A 19840-nucleotide genomic window follows, 5' to 3' on the forward strand; every position below is an offset into this window, starting at 1 on the left:
CTAACTAAACAGCGTTATCTAGGATATATGTAATTACTAATAACCAATTATTATAGCGGAGAACAACTGATAAATTACAGGATTTATTTTCCATATCTAGTTGGAAGTTAAGTGAAAGCGTAATGTCAGCTATGTCGCAAGCCACAAAGCATTTCCTCGAGTATATGATTCACAACTAGGGAAAAAGAGAAGCATTAATAAGGCATTTTTTCCGTTCCTGTTTGGACCACAATCTTAAAATGGGAGACTTTAATTTTCACCACGGGCGGTATTTGTTGAGCTACATGCATGATCGGAGAGTAAAATTTAGCCTCTATTTATCAGAGGAAAATTAAATTAAAACAAACGTGATAATTTTAATTAAGAAATTATAAAACGCGTGGCAATAGTTCATTTTTAATTTTTAAATTAATATGGTGGCTGGACTGGATGTTATATTTACATATTTTATTGACGATTACATGATTTTCTCTGTATTATTCCGTCTAAGCAGCAAAACTTTTTCTCCAATAATTCGTCCACCATTTAGGAGGGAGATGTGTTTTTTTATGTGCATACCCTGTCCATGTACTACCCGAGACCTCTTAGCTTCTGTTGTTTATAATACCGCTTTTGATGAAAACAAAATTGGCATCCAAGAATTAGCCCATTTATTCTATTTATCAGCTGCCTACATAAAAAACAGTAAACATAGAAACTTGACTATATTATTTTAATTTCAGAATTCACAAGTACTTGGAAAACATATCAATTATTTGTATTTTTAACCTCGACAGTTTAAATTTCACGTTTCTTTTCCAGCGTCGGAATGAGAAACGGCGTGATATCTGCTTAACTATATACTCCAAATAACAATGTTTGGAACTGAATTTAATTTTGGCATACATACAACGCTTCTGAAATGTAATATAAGTTGATAAAGTTTGGAAATGTATTTTTATGCATTGTGGAACTTCAGCTACGATTCGCTTTACCACCAAACAGCCGATAGGAGATCGTCATTGGCTTTCTTTTTCAAAATACTCTTCATGTTGTAATAGGTTTACTTTTTGTTTCCTTGCGGTAGACTTGTTTATGCATGAGAATGGACGAAAATGAGGTCTTTCTTGATTTAAAAACAATGAGGTAATTGTGCTCAACTACCTTTTCAAATAATGACTCTTCATGCATCCCTACCTCGTCAGGAATTGTAGAGCAACCATTGGCTGTGTAAGTACTCAGGGATTTTATTATCACTCTTAGATCAAAATTGCATTTCAAAAATTATTTTGATGCTCTCTTTTGGACGATGCAGTGTGTGGCAGTTATCGCTGGCCAATCATCATTAAACGATACCGCTTTAATAGCTCATAGTGGTCATTTTAAAGTGTAATTGTGCAAAATGTACAACTACTTGTGGTAAAGATTTGCAGCTATTAACCACTTATTGCATTTATCATGAAGTATCAAACAAAATTTTATATGCATAACAATAAAGAGCCATAGTGACATACACTTTATTAAAAAATAATTGTGTTTTGTAGCAAATTAAGTCGTTATCATGCCAAGGAAATTGAAACGTAATGTAATTTTCAAAAAGCCGTCGTAAGAAATATTAATAAGTTCAAGATTTTTTGATATTTTTTTATTCTTTTTCTAATAAAGTACTTAGCTTTAGATCACTGCTTAGGTCATTGACTTCTGGATATATTATGGTTTTGAAGCAATTACACCCTTTCTGGGATCTAGAGTCAGGTATTTCGCAGCGGTTTTCACTTACGGTGAATTTGAAAAGCTTTTAAAACAGGAAAAAATCAATCTCCGAAGTGCTATTGCTCTTCGATTAAATGGATATGGTTTGTGAAATTATGTCCGGCTGTTACCACCAAGCTAAGAGAACAGTAGGTACATACCATATAGCCTCACAGTGCCATCTGCCCTTCCGAGCGAGTTGGTGGAGACGCAGGTGTAGGTTCCAATATCTCGTTTGTTAAAGCTCCTAATGGTCAGCCTCAGATGAACCTTGTAGGAAGTCTTCTCCTCTTGAATTATATGTTTCCGTCTGAAATAAAAGTTTTGATGACGATTACTTTATGATTACTTTTCTTACATAAATGGTGATATCTCTGCCATTATTTTTATGTACTTTTGAAAGAAGAGGATGTCTTAATGAATATATTTTTAATAGAAAATAGCTGACTTGCATTCGTAGCATTTAGACAGGTGTTTCTAACTTAGGCTTTCTAAGTATTGTAGAATTCCTTTCAGAATAATAATTCTAAAATTCAGTCAGTGAGTTCTCCCTAATGATGACGACGAATCTTATTCTGAACACTTTCGATTCAGTCTAGTCTTTAGCGTTTAATTGAGGCTACACATCTAAATAACCATTTTTTAGAGTAATTTTTGCCGCTTTTTTATGAAATTGTAGGCCTGTTTAATTTGTTGTTCAAGTAACCAAGAATTCACATTTAAAAATCACTTACCGCCTTAAAAAAGTCGAAATAAAGATGTGGAAAAATAATATGATTGGCAAAGTGTTATTGGTCACAATTTGTTCAATAAGTTTTTTATATTTTCCTTATTTTTTTTTAATTTCCTACCGTAACCATTCAATCACAACTGCTGTTTCCAATTGCTTTAATGGATAATAATTTATATATGGAATGATATATGTTCTCCAGAAAATATAATTTGGCAATAAATCAGTGAGCAAATTGGCTTATGATGGTGGTTTTAAAATTTATTTTTGAATTTATATTCTAGGATGAATTTTTTGGTAAAGTTGCATTTGAAAACACGCCACCGGCAAAATCCGATCGATCGCACAATATTTTACCCTGCCGAGCCGTGTTTGAAAGTGTTTTTCAACTTCTTAGGCGCGACGCAAGGGTTTTTTTTCGCAGGTTTCGGCGGATGTCAGTGGCGAAAACCAATGGTTGTAATAATTTTATCGTTTTGAATGACAATTTTAATTTTAATTGAGTAAAATTTTTTTATACTATCTCAACCCTCACCTCAATCCATATACTTAATTGAAAACGTTTCCCTGCGTCTGAGGACTGAGTCACTTACATACTTAGAAAACGAATTTTCAACCTTTTAGTTATCATTTAACAGTTTAGTTTTCTCATGACGTTTCTTTAATTCTTGGAAATATTTTCACACTTCCTTGGGTTGAAAACTCCAATTTCTCCCACTGAATATGTCGCCACCACCAACTCTTGGCTGTTTAGGAATCCATTTACGAAATCCCTTTGAAGTGGTTCATAGCACCGAACCATTTACGAAATCAACGGGTAACCCAAGCATTCTTCTATGGCTGTTTTATTGACTGAAATATTGGGTGAGGAGGACTAATAGAAAGCGAGTAATGGGCAGCAAAGGTTGGCTATGAGTGACTCAGGAGTTCCACTCGGCACCTGTCGCTTAGCGGCGCCTCCATATACGAAGTGTGTATTCGTATGTACTCCTCCCTAATCACCCTTTAACTTTGACTAATTATGGCACTGAAAAGAGAATTGTGGCATACTTTATCCTCGTGTTGAATCTGCAAGGCATTTATTAGAGAGGCGTTGCCACTTGCTTTGATAAAAATTCTGACTCCGAAGGATATATTTGACGCGAAATAAAATACATTCCATCAAGCTAGAAATATTTTAGAAATGTACCGATCGGTTGACGACTAATATAGTATAAACTTGGACGTAAAATAGAGTACATATAAGTTTTCCTGGACATCATACAAATACTTATACCATTTATTTTTTATCAGAGCGCGACCCGGGTTTCAATGAATTATCATCATCTCCAGGCGCAAATTATGATTTGTTTATCTTATTATTGTTACCTAGTTACCTTTTAAAAATATTCCTCCCTTTGTGCGAAAATTGGATTCCTCTGTGGATTTTTCGCACAATTTGTGCATTGCAGGAGACTCCCGTAAAGTTATCACCGTGGCTAGTCCCGGTATATCTAAACTAGTCCAGAGGGAACACTTCTGTGTGTTCCTCAAGGCCGGGTCTTGCTCTCCTTCTGTGGCGCTGTGCACACGATTTGGACTGCTTGCGGCATCATATGCTCAGCAATCCAGCAACACCTTGTCTGGTAGTGTCCTCTTAACTGGCTAAAGCACTCGACGGGATATCGGGGGATCCTGGCTCTAGTCCTGGTCAAGGCGAATGATATTTTTTTTCTCCGTGGATTTTGCGCTTTTAGCCCAAAAAATCAAATCACACAGCGTGATTCGCACCTGGCGGAAGAAGCGAGTGTAAGCTCTGTCTTTAAAGGTTGCCGAGCCAATGCTGATTTTTGCGGACAATTTGCTCTGACGGCGACTTCAAGGGACGGATCCAAGCTACACGGCCGTGTCACCGCACTCCTCGTATCATCGACTGCAACTCGAAGGGAAACTTATTTTACGGACAACCCTCGTGCAAGACTCACGATTCATTTATGTTGACCTTCATTCATTATTTATGGATTTAATACTTTTTCGGATAAAAAATGTTCGATATGGACAGAATTCTTCGGTACATTTTCAGTTTAAGCCATAAAACATACTTTTCCTTGTTTACCTTTTCCTTAGAGTATATCCTGTATTGGGTATGCAAATACGTAGCCAAAATATTTTTCATCAACTAGATTTGGATGATGTCATGTATATCTGGTGTGATCGACAGTGTCTAATATAATTTTCCGAAAACAAAATACCTTCGGAGCAAGAAATTTAGTTCATATATTTATGTGTGCGAGGAAAAAAGTTTTAATTTAAATTTCCATAAATTTGTATTACGACTTTCGGCTTTCAGATCGGGACGGCATTTAAATGCACAGCTTTAAAATTATTAAAACCACCGGAAATGACCTCATATCCCGATTCGCTACATTCACGCTTTTAAAGCTTATCATCGATTGAAAATCAACCGTTGGTCTTTTGCGCTTTTCAAAAGCGACCGTCCCACAGTGGTCCGAAATCGGAAAAAGCCGGACAAAGGTCCAAAATAGAGTTTTTTTTGAGGTAGAAACTTGAAACTTGACAAATATGCTCAAAAATAATTGATGATTATGAAACAAAAAGTCATTTTTCATAGACCCCATCCGTTGCTAAGATACAGAGGACCAAGCACAACAAAATTTCCATATACACGCCCGATCTCCTTCTTCTTCGATAAACTTAGAAGTTAAGCTACTGGTGGAGTTTTTGAAGGATGAAGCAAAAAACATTATATTCCGGTAACATGGTACTTTATCTACGTTTTCAATTATTTTTAAATACTTTGGTTGATATCGATGAGGTATAATATCGCAAAATGGCGGATCCGTTTTAATGGGTAAACGTGACATAAAGTAGACATTATCTTTGATTTGAGAAATAATAGTTCTCCAATTTTTACTGAGAGTATTTAGTAGAGAAAGCTTAAGAATATAAAGCAAGCATCTTTTAAAAAATTTGCAGCTGCAAAAATGAACGCAATTGTTCGATTTCACGCGTCCGTTGAAACTTGCCTCCGCGTGATCTCGCATCGCGGTCTCTTCCGTAGCACCTATTGCGAATACGCAAATCCTTTAGCACGGTCTCGTAATTTGCAACTCTCCCCCCCCCCTCCCCTGTCCCCACCGAGTTCCCGCCAAAACCGGCGAGCTGCGGACTCAATGACCCGGAAACAACGCCACTGGTGGCGCGCCGAGAGGGGTGACGTCACGCTGGAAAAACAATTGACAGTTGTCCACAGCACCGAAACGTGTGTTGACCGAGCGCCCAGTTATCCCGGAGTGCCTCTATTAAACCATGGCGTGACCTCCAGCCCAAAAACACCGCTGATCGTTGGTGAAACCCGAGGAACAAAAGAAACGCGACGGCCGTCACCCGTGCGAGATGTCCCCCTCCACAAATACAGCCCTTATCTCGGTCCCTCAACGCACACGCCCAAACGTTGCTCTCGACGATCTAACTGTCCGGTGGATTGGGACTGGCTTCGAATAATCCTATCGCAGTCATGCAGGGCCTCAACCCCGACCCCTAGTTAACCCGTTCGTGTACGCCATAGTCAACTTCGACCCAGCTGCTTGATTAGCTTCTTGGGAATGAAGTGGAATGTTTCGCTCTTTCAATGAGTATTGAAAATCCTATGATCTCTAGTGGGCATTACTTATGATGCCGATTTTTATAGGACTCGGGGAGTTGTCCTTCAATGATGAAATTTCACATTTTTTCGCAGTAATAACATATGCCCATGGAATAGAAGGATCGACAACTTTGCTATTTCCTCATAGTAATTTATTGACACCGGCCACGGTTTTGTTACAGAGTAACATTATCAAGGACTACTATTAATTGTATATTCCCATGTATAAAAATGCTTTATATTAACAAGAAGCCATTTTGTGGCTTCCACGCTAATAATTCGTTGTGTGGACTGCTAAGCGGAAATTATTAAGCCATATATTCTGAATTACGATTACAGGCACTCTCCTTTACAAGATTTGTAGTGTTTAAGCCTTATTAATCTGCAAATTTTGTTACGTGAAGTAATTATTTCTGCAATTGTAACAATTGTAATATTTGGGTCCCCTGATAAGCCATTTTATAGCCTCATGACTAACCTCATTTTTTTCAAAAATCACATTTTGGGCATTAGAAATTGAAACTTCACAACATTCCGTTCATGGACTTATTTCCCTATTTATATTATTTTCTTATCTCAAATTTGCCTTATGAAACCGATATTTACCAACAGCGCTGAGTTCAGCGCTGAGCGCAATCAGCGCCATAAATTGAAGTCGAATCAGGAGCACGTTTAGATGCAATCATAGCCAATCATGAAGTTTTGTGGGAATGGATTAAAAAATTACATGAATGCGTTGCTCTGATGACGATTCGAAATCAAAAATTGAAAATTTCGATCCCATTTTGGTGATTATCACTTTTTCGTAATGTCTTTGACTATTGGAGTGCGTTCGAATAGTTTCTGTTTCTCTTCTATTCAAGTGGTTTTCATTATTGCCGTCCGTACATTATGATTCCAGCAGAATAAGAGTATTAGTGGCGCAGCGAGGGGGAGTTTTGGGGGATAACCTCCCCCCCCCCCAGAGCTCAGAGAAATTTTTAAGTGTAACCCATTTTACTTAATTTGATTGACATTAGTAACAGAATATTGTAAGGATTAATAAAATAAATATCCCTCAGAAAGCCGTAAAACTCACCATTTTGAACCATTTATCTATAAAATTCCGCAATTTATAATTCTCGTACCTACCTCTTATCCTGGTGGGTATACCATACCCCACACACCCCGGTGTTTATTGCACCGAAACCCCCCCCCCCCCCCCAAGCCTTAATTCCTAGCTGCGCCCCTGGCCGATAGTGCCAAGTCCATCGACTGCGCATCCGCCTAAACTCATCCGCGAAGCGCATTCCGCTCGCTACATTCATTGAAAACACGGCGGGGCTGGTTCGATTAGTTCCTCCTAGAGGGACAAAGGTGGTGGGCGGGGTGACCGGTGGAATTTATTTGGTTAAAAGATGAAGTCCGGATTGCGTGCGAGTGAGGTTTCGGCATGTTTGGCCGCGAAAGAATATCTGCGCCCCGCACCACCCCACCCTCTCCTCCCCCCCTCTCCCTTGCAATCACAACGCTGCTGTTTATCACCGCGTCCTTCTGGGTCGCCTGTTCCAGTTGTTGTTGTCCTCCCCTGTACATACAATGCCGAAACCAGTTGTTCGGTCGTGACTCTGGCGGACGACTGATTGTTTTTTTTTTATTCCGCGCGAGAGCCATGTCCTAATCTGCAGCGACTATATGCCCACCTCTCCATGGAAACAAATGGAAATTGGGCATTCCCCACACTCCGTTCCGTTTGCTCTTCTTGTTTCTTTCGGGTAACCTCATGTGAGTTTATCATTTCGACCCGTTCAGAGACCTCTTGCGGACCACCGATTCCCTTCCTCTTTTTTTTCCATGTTTACCGTAGCCGAGCCGCAATATTTGAACGCTGTTTCTGCATTGGAAAATTGTTCCCGGGCATCCCGATTTCACCATAAAACGGGTGGTTGAATGAACTATGCTCCAAAATTGGAGCATTTGAGCGATTTTTTCAAGCTCTTGCTGGAAAAAGATGTGCAAAATTAATTTGACATAGAGAACCATTACCTATGAAAAAAGGGATGGGATTTAAGCTTGCATTAAATGGTAGAGATCAAGTACGGTCAGCAATGCAATGTCTATTACTGTAGTAAATAAGTACCTTATTTTAAAACTGTTTTTGACGAATCTTTCATTTGAAGTGATAAGAAGGTGACTAACCTATTCACTGTCTTCATGATAAATGTTTAGCTTCCTTACATGCCGTTAAAGCTAGTTAGTTAAAGCCGAGAAATCTATTTGCCTCTTATTAATCTAGATCACATGAATAAGCATAGTGATATTAGTTTTTCATCTACTGCTGCAGTGCTACTTCCGTCGGAATTCCGATAGTTGCCGGTTAATATGGTTAATAAAAGATAAGATGACTTGCTGTTGGTTCTAAGCATGGACACAGCATTGCAAGAATGAAACTTTAAACACATTAAACTAGGCACAATTTCAACCTATTAATGATTTTAATGCAACATGCTGTTTTTATAAAATAAGTGAGTTCTACCTCGTTAGTTAGAATTGATCATTTCACGATTATTTATTATCCGACTTCATGTTTATCGGATCGGCATAAACTGTTTCCATGTTCATTTTTAATGTATTTATTATTATATGATATTTTTATTGATGCAAAATGAATGACCAATACAATCTATTTTTCGTATTTTGTTTAGTGATTTCATTCCGCTTTGGCATAAAATTACGAGAATATTAAATGTAACTTCTTTCTTAGTGAAATAATTATTTCTATCTCCTCTCGTTCACTACACGATCCTTTTTTTATTAAAATCTTGGATGGCATTTTCATGATGTATATCACTTGAACTTTTCTGCACCAGGTGATTTATTTGAAGCCCAAATGATAGGTTTGGAGATATTCCTATTCTTTTTTTTATTCGCAAGGTAGAGCCATATCCTCTCCGGTATCTTAGGCAAGGAGGGCAATTATGGGCTAGGGTAGTCAGGGGCGCAGCTAGGAATTAAGGCTGGGGGGGTTTAGGTGCAACTAATACCGGGGTTTGTGGGGGTACCCACCAGGATAAGCGGTAGGTGCTAGATTAATAAATTGCGGAATTTTAAGATAAATGGTTCAAAGTGGTCAGTTTTACGGCTTTCCGAGGTATATTTTATTAATTCTTATACTATTCTATTAGTAATATCAATGCAATTAAGTAAAGTGGATTAAACTTAAAAATTTCTCTGAGCTCTGGGGAGGGGGGGTTTTATCCCCCAAAACTCCCCCCTCGCTGCGCCACTGAAGGTAGTTGCTCAGGTTGTGGCAGGGAGAGGTATCTTATGTGTTGGAGGGAGAAAAGGCATTATTCTCCTCACCCGTCCAGGAGCATTTCTCCACGGTTCTTGATCCAGTAGTTAATGGTGTTGGGGAACGCCTCCACGTGGCAATCCAAGAAGACGTCTGTTCCAAGTGGCGCCCCAAGGAGCTGGTTCGGAACCTTGATGATAGGTGCGACTGAAATGGACGCAATAAATCACAAATTAAGTGACACTTCTCACGACCCAGGCTGTTTCCTTGGGTCGGAAAGAAATAGAGATGAATCATTGTGGCGGGATTAAAATGCTCTGGTCATCGTCCACCCCCCCTCCCCCAAGCTCCTACTCTAATGGGTCCCCGACATGAAACACAGTTATTTTTCAATGCATTTGAAGTGACATGTGATGTTTCAAGAACTATCGAGTTTTTCAAGAAGTCTATAGTTATTTTTTTCCGGCAGAATGGCAACCATTTAAGCTGTAACTGATATCAATATTATTTAGGAAAACTCTACCAGCTTATTCGTCACACATGAAATAAAAAGAGTGCGATGAAAATTCATATCGTTAAAAAAATATTTATTTGTCACCATTACATTTTACGTATAACTCAAGCATTAAACTGTGAATTATATTACTATTTGACGCCATCACCTTTTAAGAGAATAAATTTCATTGCCAATTTATAGGAGATGAAATTGAAAAATCTTGCCTTGGCTTAGAGGCTGTTATGGTTTAACTCATAGAGCTCAAATACAGTGAAATCATGTCGATACTAATGTGGCTAATTTACATGTTAAAATTTTTTGTAAGCGTCAATTAAGGTTGAGATATATATATATTTCTCAAGAATTCGTGTCGTAATAGCTAATGATACTGACATTATCATTAAAGCTCTCACAGTATCATATTTTTACTATCATAAAGTTGAGGAAACTGGAAATATGAATCATTGGTCATTTTATTTACTTTCAGAATCTATCTAGGCATGTCTTAAAGGCATAAAAATAAGAGCTAGAGGACCGTTTGCTTTGAAAATGATCTAAAAAATATTTGATCGATCTCCCTTCTGTGAAACTATTTCATTTATTTACAAAATTGAATATCCATAACAGTTGTGTGCAGACCTTTTGCTAGCTTCATGTGAGCCAATGTATGTTGACCAATTTAGATGCACGTCGAAAAACTCCGTACATATGTAAAGATATGAACTTTATAGTTTTGTCTTTTTTTTACAATTCACGAGTGTCTATTGAAACCAAAAAGTATAGCTGTACATATAAGCTTATTCGCTATCAATTGGTTTGTTGAGGCAGCGTTGTAGTCTATGTTTTATACATTACGTGTAAAAAATAGCCAAAAAACTAGTTTTTGCTCAAAAATATTAATTCCAAATATTGGGTATGACTGGGTGTGAGCTGCCGATTGTAATTACAGGGACCCAGCGAGGAGGCGAAAAACAACAACTTTAATATTTTGTGGTGAGCCTACAGTTTCTTGGTTACCTGCAACTACATCGATATACTTCCGTCCAAGCCGTCATACGGAGGTTTCAGAGCACAGACTTCACTCGGGGCCAAGAGGTGATGAAATCCATGTTGGTGCTATTCGATTACTACTCAATTTTAATTACTACTCAATAGCAATAGTGCATAGATGGAAACAAACTCCCGTACCTATCTGTACGACAAAGTTCATCCTTAAAATACATATTTGACTTGTTGGTTAGAGAGATAAAACACCTCTACCTACTCGGATTGTCTGATGCATCGGAGCTTACATATATAATTGCTCAAAGTTATTATGAAGTCCCAGAAATATATTCCAGAACAATCATATCCCTCACCGCCGCGCTTAGGATCATCAGCTTGTAATTATTCGGATTTCGGAGCAAATAATCGAAGACTTCCCTGACTTAAGCCCTCTAGTCTAAGTGCTCGCTTGTTGTCAAAGGAAATTTGAGTTTTCATCTCTTTTTTTCATGCGAGGGAATCCTTGTATAGCTCTTAATATGTGCTTTTATTTTTCAATCTTTTTTACTGAGCTGATTAGGTTTCATTTACAGTCCATATTTTGGTCACCCATGGCTACACAAGAATCAGTTCATTCATTCTTCTTCTCAGTAGGAGTTATTGTCATAAATGGAGGACTCATCGCCATATTTTAGAACGCTGTTACAACTTAATTTGCATTTATCAAGAAAATTAAGAATTCGCTTGCTCATTGCCAGAAAATTATCGATTTTAATTTAATTTTTTTTGTAATAAGTAACCAAAAATTCACATTTTCTTAGAGGTTTTGAATTTATATTTCAATTTATACTGTTCCTCTATTGGTGTAGAGCAGCGGTTCCCAAACTGGGGGTCGCGACCCCCAGGGGGGTCGCGGGCCGTTCGGAAAGGGGTCGCGAGATGTGCGAATAATAAAGTGAACTATGTACTTAAACTTAGACAACCATTTTTAGGGGGTCGCGGCTAAAACGTATGGGCTAAAATGGGTCGCAGAAAGAAAAAGTTTGGGAACCGCTGGTGTAGAGTGATTTTATCTCATCATAATTGGTTTTATCTTTAGAGATGTATCGTCAAATGAAATAGATTCACTCTTGTTGATTTTCTTAGGTTTATTCAGACGACAGGATATTCAAGTTGATCAATTTGAATAATACTTCAGAAACAAGATTGATAACGTCCTTCTTAAAGGAAGGCATCAATAAATAACTTCAACAATACGTTAAGAAAAAAATGAACACAACGGAATAACAGAAATAAATAAACAAAATACAAACGATTACATTGCACTTAAAGTAAGAGAAATTGCTATGTACAACAACTCTCACAAGTATAAGATTACCTTATATAATAGCCTTATCCTTCAACCATCTTTATCTGAAACTCGACGACAGTAGTACCCTTTCTAATTCATTACATAATTTCATTAATCATTCCGTAGGTTAGGATTAACGTAAGTAATAGCAATATTATCCAACAGAAAACTTCGCTCTGGAAATTCAAGAATGCCCATTTGTTTTGCCATGGAGGTTAAATCACTTGACCCACTTCTGGACTGCAGATTGTCATCTGTGAATTCTGCAGCCAAGGCGCGTAAGCGCGCGTGAGGAGCTTGCTAAGTATGTTACTACGTGCTTTCAAGGATCCATTATGGACTGCCTGCCACAGTGACAAGTGGCTCAAGAATGCTTACTCCCGATTTGAAATCTTTGTATCAATTTCCAAAATAATGCTATTCTCGTTAAACTCTTTCGTATCGTTTTTGGTCAATTGCAATATTATTTAAAGCCTAAAATTCACGGAAATTTTCCCGTCTGTCTGCACTTTTAATAATTAATTCGTTCCTAAATTATTTTCTGCAGCTATTTATTGGCAGTTTTTTTTCGCTCATGTGAGTGTCATTCTCACTTTAAACCTCTTTTATGGTTCCAACAGGTTGTCACAGTGTTATTTATTCATTACTGACTAAGATGAATGATAAATAAAAAAATGGATGTCATTTGAAAATGCTCTTCTTTCGAGAATTTAAAGCCCACACCGTTAATCAAAACCAGATCGATCGCGTGTAGTGAATGGCATTTGTAGCAGTGGGGTTATTTGGGGAAGAGGACAGAGTGGGCTATGGCAACATCGTGATAACAAATCGATGTAGTTTAAATTTAATTGCTCAATTGAATAACGTTATTTCGAAAAATTTGTAATATATCTCCACCTCTTTTCCCATGCTTCCCCCCTCCAACTACCTATCTTAAGGAATGGGTGGGGTGGGCTTGAGCTTATGCTATTGCCGCATAATGTTGATATTACCTACTATCCGCTTTTGAGCCTGGCTTTCCAATTATGTGTAATATTTCATTTGTACATTGCAATGTTACCCTCTCACAAGAATATCAACGCTACTTATTCCAATGCGAATGGTACCGCAAAAAATTAAATCAAACTCTAATGTAGTTAGTTTGAATTGTATATAATAATTTTAGGTGGTGCCAACAAATCATTGAAATAGACAAAGGATTATTCTGAGTAATATTGTAATTGTTTGTCATATTAGTCAGGTACGAAATATTTATACCTCGACAGATCTTTGCTTCATCATATTGCTTCCACATATTAATTTATTTAAGAATAAATTATTTGTATTGGGATGAAGTTATTAATTTTATCATTGAGAAATGTGATTTTTAGTTTATAATACTTGAATTAAAATTTGTGCAGAGCACATTTGTGTGATAGCTGTAGACTTTTTTTTCTTGTAGTCGAAAGCATTGAAGCTGTTTGAAAACCTTTAATATCGCTACGTCTGAGTTTGCCTATTTAGATGGAAGTCCATTCTGGCTAATATCAAATTGAAATGAATCCACTGATAAACTGGAAACCTGTTCCTTTCGCTCGATCGTATGTAAACTAGGCGAGAAATTCTTTCGCGTCACTTGGCTGGCTATCAAGCGACATTATTTTTTCAGTCCCGTCATTTCGAGCGCCGTATTTATTCCAGTCTCTCGTTTTCATTTCTCTTTATCAATATTGGGCCTTTAAATATCTCTTCTTCCCCCCCCCCCCCTCCACAACCTCTCCCCTCCCCCCCCCACCCCCACGCAACACTTCCTCCTCCCCTCGCCCCCGCTGATAAATGGGATGAGGGACGGCGCCACCATCGGAATGAGCTTGATTGATGGTCTTCATTCGGGATATGGCGTGATTCATTCATTTGCGCGTCCATTTGTATCTCTTTTTTTTGTGCGCGGAGTACATGGCGTGGGATTTTCAGTTTGCGGGGGAGTAAAATGTAATTTCCATGCCAGCCCTCCCCGCTGAAAAAACGCTCGTTAGGATGGGGGGGATATTGCTTAAGGGTGATACTCACAGTTGACGTTTAGCGTGATTCTCTTGCTGACCGCCGGAGGCACGTCGTTCGACGCGATGCACAAGTACGCTCCCATTTGCTTCCGGTCGAGTTTCACCAGGGTAAGGACGTCACCACTGACGCTGTCATCTGCGGAGAATCACAAATATACATAACTCCAATGTACTCTTTTCCCACATTAACCCTCAGAGTGCCGGGGAGGGCTATCGCGCTCCTCTTATCTCTCGTGAAAAGTGCCAGGAGCGCGATAGCGCTCCACATGAAATGTCACCCTTAGATGCTGGTAATTAACTAATCATACAATTGTCAATATTCATTTTATTTTAACATTAACTTTTTTCTTTCAATTATTAGAATTAGGAGACAGAATGTATAGATGGAGCGAATACTTAGCGGGGAGGGGATGTTGAAAATGGCGTTAGAGGGTAGAATGTTAGGTAAACGAGGGAGAGGAAGGAAAAGAATAGGATTTTTAAATAAATTGACAGGGAGTAGGTGTTACAGTGAATTGAAGAAGGTAGCGCTGGAAGGAAAGGGAGGAACCCGGATCACTTCTTTAGTACTCCATGGAGACCTACCTTAGTCGGTAGAATACTGTAATAATAATATACAAATTAACTCACATTACCAAAAAATCGTCAAATAATATTATTAAAAGGTGAAACCACATATAATAAAGATTTCCTAAAGTTTTTGAACATATACCTTTACTTGTTTTTGAGACCTAATTTTTTCCCTAACCTACTGCAAAAAAAGCCTCGGCATTTTTGGCATAGTACCTAGAAAATCGGTTGGCAGTCAAAGGGTTGAAGAAACACTAAAAATGAAAGAATGGGTGGAAATGCGGAGTGTAGCAGTAAATATGTCATGTGGGTTCTTTCATAAAATTTGATATCACTGAAACAGTTGTATAATGCAACTTTCCCTAGGCTAGAATATAGAGAGATCATTCACTTCAAAACTATGAGTAGAATTAAATACATGCAGAGTGTTATGAGAAAGAACTGCTTGAAAATAGCAGAGACCTGCATTATTTGCAAGTTGTTGCCGCCGATTGTCTTGTTTTCCAATGTTAGCAAAAGTAGGTTTGAGGGTGAATTAACATGCATCGCACACTCTGACTCTTTTGCTTCTTTACAGAGGTCTCAATGTCTTCCTGTATTGGTTGTACGCTTGAAATTTCAACGACCACACTATCCCAACTACTAGCAGCCAAGAGGACTATGATTCTCCTTCCGTTCGTGCAACAAAAATCTTAACTTACAATCTCAAAAGCCCACCCCGACTTTCAACATCGGAACTAGCACTCGCGGAGTAGCAGTAAACAGAAACACAGGAGCAACTCACCCATCGCCATATTATCTGGTTTGAACTGACGAAAAACTGAGTACCATGGCCGTGTCGAACAGTTTAAATTGCAATTGTCGCGTGAAGTGAATTTTTAAGTGAGAATAACATTGGATGGACGCGAAAATAGACATTTCATAACGCGAAGTTTTCATCCATTTTCAAGTTAAGACAAAGTTATCGAAAAATATCATAGCAAAATATTGAGATTTTCTGATTAAATATAACCTACAAACGTCTCAATTTTTGTTCAGCTACAAATTATTATTTTGATATGTATTCCATTCAGAAAAAAAGCTTTAAATGCTCTTGATATCGTAACAGTGAACTGCAAACAAACCGTTCGTTGCAAAGCCACTCTAACATCAACATTCAATTGTAACATCACCATAGCATGCGTTGATTATTTCGTGCACCTCAAATAAATTCCCTAAAGTGATTATTCAAGTCAATAATGAGAATATGAATTCATTAGACTAGGCTTAAGCTTGTTGGCAGTCGACCATAATGAACCTCAGTCGACGAAGGATAAAATGCTCTTAATATTAGTCTTACGACGTGTTGTGCGACGCCACCAAATGTTAATGACATCCTTTTTTCTAGTCTAGTTGATAGATTTTAAATTTAAAAAGCATACCAATATGTTAAAAAAACCATTAAATCTTCAAATCGGTGTATTCGTGCATTACTCTAGAATTACTTTTTTGGTAAATTTGTGGACTAAAAGGTGGAACTTTGTGAATACTCATGTTGAACATACTCTCTCTCAGCATTGAACGAAAACGCACACATTGAATAAATGTTCTTGATGTTGAAATAATGCCCTTTATTATTCAGTCAAACTAAAAAATTGATTCATCGATCTTAAAGGCAATAATTGAAGTGAAATGTCTGAGAGCTAAGATAACTTCGACCCCGTGGTAGGGAACACAAATCAGAAATATTCGTGACAGAACCCTGAAGAATCTATGATTCGTGTGTCGTTTCGCACTATTCTCACATTCCCTTGTAAACGGCTTGTGTTCCCGCCAGATATGTTTACATTGAGGCGACTTCCTATGTCGTACGCATACATACATGAATATAGTATTTCTTTTATTAGGATTACCGGCCTTTACCTACCGGCCTCTATATCGTGGTGCTGTGACTGTTTATATTTTCTCTATTAATTATTTGATGTGTAGAATGGTTTTTTATTTTGCAGTATTTTTTGCAATAGAATATTTTCCGCCGATATATTTATGAAACGTAATTTTGCAAATGGAGGTCGTATATTTATGATTAATAATCTTCAAATCTGGGTCTGATAACTTTGTTTCCCTATTCTGATACCGTTTTTCATTTTCGTTTATGCTAAAACAAAAATAATTATCTATCACTTTTACAATTTTTAAGCTTAAATCGGGTAAATGACATTTTTTCGCCAAATTTCCTCTCCATGTATTTACTATTACAAGGTACGGTAATTAAATCTATAATACGACAAAGGTATCAGCTTGATCACGATATATGTGGAAGTGACTGTTAAATATCATGTATATGTTATAATTCAATGTTGGGAGTGATCAAATCAGGAAAAAATCAGGATCAAATTGTATGCAATCACATATTATTATTAATGAATTGATATTAATTTCGAATTGGAATAACTGATTCTGGCACGTATCAAAGTGCGTCGTTTGATATTCTCAACATCCCATCGCATATAGATTGTAATAAATGGCTTTCGTAGATTCAATATTTTGGATTCAGCTTCATTATTTTTTTCAGCTTCACGTTGCTACTAGGTGTTTCTTTCATGGTTCTGTCATTTCTATGCAGACATAGTGTTCACTTCTCTATAGTTTTTAATACTATAGTAATAAGGAGCACGCATTTTTTGTGATGATGTAGGCTAAATAATAATATAATAGAGGTGGGTTCGTTATGACAAAAATGTTGATAACGAGTTTTTATATATTAACTTTTATAGCAAAAATTGAGGTGTTATATTTCCAATTGTAGACAGCCGGAGCTGTTATATAAACTTTTCGATGTTGTTATTTGTTCTGGCAGTCATGTCAAGCATTTGAAAAGTTAAAATTTCTAGTGATTTAAGTCCATTCCCTATATTGAATGATTTTCACTTGAGAAAACATACCAAATATTTTATCGGCAGCGATCTTTGGGCTTATTTGACGCTAGTTCTACTGAAATACATCCCTAAATTTGAACAGAGCAATTTTTTTCGTTTTCGTGTCATGTTTGTGTTTTATTTTTTTATAACTCACTGAAATGGTTAATTTAGCAAGCTGGGCACAACTTTTTTCGCTCTATGTGCAACCATAGTTTACGATCAGAGATCATTTTCTTCCCTAATTGTTTCATGCCTCAAAATGTTTGCTCTTGCTGCGTAAATATATAAGAAAAATATATAAGAAAAATAAGAAAAATCGTTATCCTTGTCCAAATATTTTAAATACGTTTTGTAATAATGAATGCAATCGGCAAGAGAACAAAAAACTGAATGCAAAGAAATTTTACTTCTCATGTGTGCTAGCACCAGACCTATGTAAAAAGTTTAAGATGGTAGCCCCATAACTATACAATAAGGGGTACCTATATATTCCAAAATTATTTAAGTATGTTCTAAAATGTAATATTTGATTGTTAATGGAAAAAATTATATATTATTATTATTAAAAACTTTCAAAAACCAGAGCCTCGGAAAGAAGCCATTGGGTTTATGAATCGAAGTGCATTGCTTATAGAGCAGAATCCTATTGAAATGTTCGGCTTTGCTCGGCTTTTCGGAGATACAAACGTCATTCCTGCTCATTTTTAGCCGATGACAAGCCTTAAACACAGGATTTACGATGGAGCTCTCTAAAAGCCTCCCTCCTGGCCACAAACACGTATGGGATGGGACACGTTACGGCTCCAATGACATTACGAGGGTCGTATATGCGTGAGCAGGAAAAGGGACCCACTATAATGGCTACACGCCCGTGACAAAGTGCACAAATTGAGTTCCCAGCATTTAGAGCGAATCTGACAGCCGCCACCTCGTATACTTCCTCCGCGAATTCTATTGATTTGTGCACGGCGTGACAATAAAAAGCAATTTATTATGGACTGATTCTCAACCCAACATTGGTGTCAAAACATAAGGTGCAATGCTTAGCAGTTGTGACCGATTTTGAACTTTCGCATGTTTCGAACGAAGGAAAATGAAAGAGATACTGTTTTGTTCGGGGGGATTTGTTTGCGAAGGACATACAGAGGAAAACACGCTTGCATCAAGACACAATACTCTTTTCCTTCTGATACATATCTGTCATCTTGGATTGTATCTTATATTGCTATTCTTTTCACTTAATCAGCGACCATATCAGCGAGATAAACCTGTATTCACCTTATGCTAGAAAAATATTTTCTTTCGTCATTAATGAAATTATATGTAAAGTAGTGGGAAGATAAGAAGTTTGTTTTCATATTCGAATGGGTAGACACGTCTCGTTTAGATGTTTTCACATCATTCTTAAGTGAGTCATTTGCCTTTAATTTTCTGTCCATAGATGCAACGGAAAGGGAAGGGGGAAGGAGAGAGGATGATTTCAGTTGATAGTCGTCTGATGAGTGAGAATGTGATCATGCCATGCGCTAGGACGAGGGGGGGGGTGAGGGGGCTCAACGCGATTCACAGAACATTCCTCACTCGAGCCGATGCGTGGTGAAATGTTCGGGAAAAAGAGCAAACATGTTTTAACGTTAAAAGTGATAATTTTCTTAGAGTACATACGTGTTAAATAGTATAAGGATATATAGTGTGTAGTTTTTCAAACTTTGGTGACTAAATGATCCTCGATCGACCGAAATAAGGGTTTGAACTTCATATTTTTGGGATTCCTATGGAGTGTGCACATATTGAAATGCGTTCTATCAATCGTTTCATTAAATACGGGGTTATTATTACTTTTCCGTTGGGTTGATACCGCAAGACAATTATTTGTTACAATTCGGGAGGACTCGTTTGAATTCCGTTATTTCCAAGCGAATCTCTAAATGCTTGATGGAATTCTTGGAGTAGTAAAAGGAGATATTGACTTTTCACGTGGCACTTAATAACGTGATAATGCCAATTCATACCTTACTTGCAAAGACCTTGGGCTAAAATACATTACGTTACACTTTTTTCCATTCTAAACATAAGCTAGATTTTAAAATTCGTCATCATATTCAACCGTTGGCAA

At 37.5% G+C, this 19840-nt stretch overlaps 1 protein-coding gene across 1 annotated transcript in view; it reads right to left on the reverse strand.

The window, feature by feature from the left end:
* LOC124166916 (lachesin-like) overlaps nt 1–19840 on the reverse strand; it is a 481621-nt gene that overhangs the window by 19801 nt on the left and 441980 nt on the right. The window contains exons 5-7 of the mRNA XM_046544630.1: nt 14262–14390; nt 9450–9588; nt 1893–2041 (exon numbers count right to left, since the gene is read on the reverse strand). Coding sequence (XP_046400586.1) covers nt 1893–2041; nt 9450–9588; nt 14262–14390 — 417 coding nt within the window. The remainder of the gene's footprint in view (nt 1–1892; nt 2042–9449; nt 9589–14261; nt 14391–19840) is intronic.

Source organism: Ischnura elegans, chromosome 10 (genome assembly GCF_921293095.1).
Source record: "Ischnura elegans chromosome 10, ioIscEleg1.1, whole genome shotgun sequence".
NCBI lineage: Eukaryota > Metazoa > Arthropoda > Insecta > Odonata > Coenagrionidae > Ischnura > Ischnura elegans.